A 2,434-nucleotide genomic window follows, 5' to 3' on the forward strand; every position below is an offset into this window, starting at 1 on the left:
TCTGAGACTTAGAAAACTTTGTTTGAATATCAAACCTTTACAATTTCTTACTCATTTTTTTCTGCTATGATATTTAGAGTAAAGAAACCGAGAAACGTGAAGATGAAAAAAAGGTAAGTATCATTATAAATATTCACGAAAGTTTTCTTGCTTCTGTAGCTGTTCTATCAGTGTTAGGACTACGTTTGAGTGGAGGCGCAATGGCCCAGTGGTTAGGGCAGCGGACTTGCGGTTTCGATTCCCAGACCGGGTGTTGTGAGTGTCTATTGAGCGAAAACACCTGAAGCTCCACGAGGCTCTGACAGGGGATGGTGGCGAACCCTGCTGTACTCTTTCACCACAACTTTCTCTCACTCTTACTTCCTGTTTCTGTTGTTCTTGAAACGAAAAAATTTTTTTTATTATTTCAAAGGAAATTGATCCATGGGCGCTGCCAGAATTCAAAACTGATGCAAAATTATGGCAAGGTAAATATATTTTTTCTTGGTATGTGCGGAACGAGGATGGGGAATAGATGAAGAGAATGGTGTTCTTTCGTGTATTTTGTTCCATCATTTGCCCTTACGGACTTTGAAAGTTTCCATGTAAAAGACTTCTCGTCAGATTTCTGACAAATAAAAACTCTTTATATCTTTCATGATAGAATCATTCTTAAAACATATGTTGTCCCAAACAGGAACCGAACCTCTGTTTCTAGGTCTTTATCGAGGCTTCCGTCTGTTATGAATGACTGAGTAAAGGTCCTTACTTGTCCCCCTTGCTGGAATACCGTTGTCTGTGGTCGAATACGCTGATGCACGCAGAGCAGTTTGCCCCATACAAGCCACATTTGTATGTAGGCCGTCCCGTAGCTTCTTAGTTCTACAGGGTGTCCACAAAGTCTGAGTACATGGAGTAAATAAAATCATGACATAAACAATTAAATATAAGAAATAATTCCTTAAAGTATGTGTTAATCCCCTCGTACCCATACTTTGTGGACACCCTGTACAGTTCTGTATTTTTGGTAGAGGGTTGACTGATGATATACCAGCTCGAGTTGTAGGGAGGGCAGCTTGTTGCCCATGCAGCATGACTTCTCTTTCCATGTTATTGATTAGCTCAGCTGTTACATTTTGTCACCAGCGTTATCGCAGGTTTTAGACTACGTTGAACCGTCTCAGGGATTTCGGCTTCCAATCTTTCCACAGTGCTTAGTCCCGAACTTTTCTCAAAGCTGTAACGTAATAGACGTTTGGAATCCACTAGATGGATTGCTCTTCCCCGAGGCTAACGAGCTCCATCTGCCCGACTGAATTGCTTCTACTCCGGGTCAGTGTAGTAGAAATGGGAAGAATGGTGGCTAAGAAGTGTTTCCACACTTCTCAAAACTGTGGAACACCCAAACCCGGCCCCATGACTGGATATAGTTTAGTCGTACTCAGGCTTAACTTTATCCGAACTCCTACTTTTCACTTACAGCATATTTAAAACTAACCAGCGATGGATTATCTACATGCTACAGACTTCCTAGAAAAAGCAATTGAATCTCTCTCAAAAACACCTGAGCGAATAATGCAGCGTGTTCTTCATTTCAGGTCGCTCCTTTTCACTCAGATATAGATGCATAAGCCTGCAACGGACTGATGTCCTGTTCAGAGGGTTACTTATACGTCGTGGTAACCGGGTAAGGCGGCTCTATGAGTCCTTAAGACCTAGGACTCTGGACAGTAATATTCAGGATACTTACATGACGTATGGCTGGATGCCCTTCCTAACGCCAACCATTCCAACAGTGTAATGGGTGCTTTTTACGTGCCACCGGAACGGGTGCCAGTTACGTGACACCGGCATCGGCCACAACTAATCTGTATCAATTTCTACCTCACCACTAACCTTGTTATGCACTCAAATTGGTGCCATCTACCTGGCCATTTACAATTTAGCATGATGTCTAACCCTAAACCTACCCATAAATCTCAAATTAAATCCTAAACCTAATTCTAACTCTAGCTCTAAATCCTAATCCTTAACCCTAACACCTAAACCTACCCATAGATCTCAACTTTATCTTAAATTCTAACTCTAACCCTAATCCGAATCCAGATCAGGCGATTTCACAGCATAGCCTAGAGATACTGCAGTAGACTGCACACTGAAGTAGCAGCCCCAAAACTCATATCAATTTTTCTCTCTCGCCTTTGCAGAAATGACAAAAAAAGAGAAGGTAATCCACGTACTTTGGACTGGAATAACGAAACCACTTCTTCTGATCGCCCTTCTATATTTTTTCATCTGTTCGTTGAGTTTTCTCAGCAGCGCCTTCCGCTTGTTGGGAGGTAAGTATGTGATTCGCAATAGACGAAGCTTGCCTGAGTGTAGCTTGAATGGATATAAGGGGAGGTAATTTGAATAGCAAAACCAGAAGACTATCCTTTTTTTTTTTTTTTTTTTT

General features: G+C 41.6%; 2 protein-coding genes across 5 annotated transcripts in view; one reads left to right on the forward strand and one right to left on the reverse strand.

Annotated features, from left to right (window-relative positions):
* Positions 1 to 2,434, reverse strand: part of LOC106876469 (fibrillin-2) — a 148,187-nt gene that overhangs the window by 130,555 nt on the left and 15,198 nt on the right. The gene's annotated exons all lie outside the window — the stretch shown is intronic.
* Positions 1 to 2,434, forward strand: part of LOC106879685 (sodium-dependent phosphate transport protein 2B) — a 17,697-nt gene that overhangs the window by 6,991 nt on the left and 8,272 nt on the right. For 3 of the 4 annotated variants that reach the window (XM_052976785.1, XM_014929362.2, XM_052976784.1), the window contains exons 4-6: positions 78 to 113; positions 413 to 467; positions 2,187 to 2,318. In XM_052976785.1, the coding sequence (XP_052832745.1) occupies positions 78 to 113; positions 413 to 467; positions 2,187 to 2,318 (223 nt within the window). Of the gene's footprint in view, positions 1 to 77; positions 114 to 408; positions 468 to 2,186; positions 2,319 to 2,434 lie in introns of all 4 variants that reach the window. The other variant, XM_052976786.1, reaches the window with a different exon arrangement.

This window comes from Octopus bimaculoides, chromosome 25 (genome assembly GCF_001194135.2).
Source record: "Octopus bimaculoides isolate UCB-OBI-ISO-001 chromosome 25, ASM119413v2, whole genome shotgun sequence".
Lineage (NCBI taxonomy): Eukaryota > Metazoa > Mollusca > Cephalopoda > Octopoda > Octopodidae > Octopus > Octopus bimaculoides.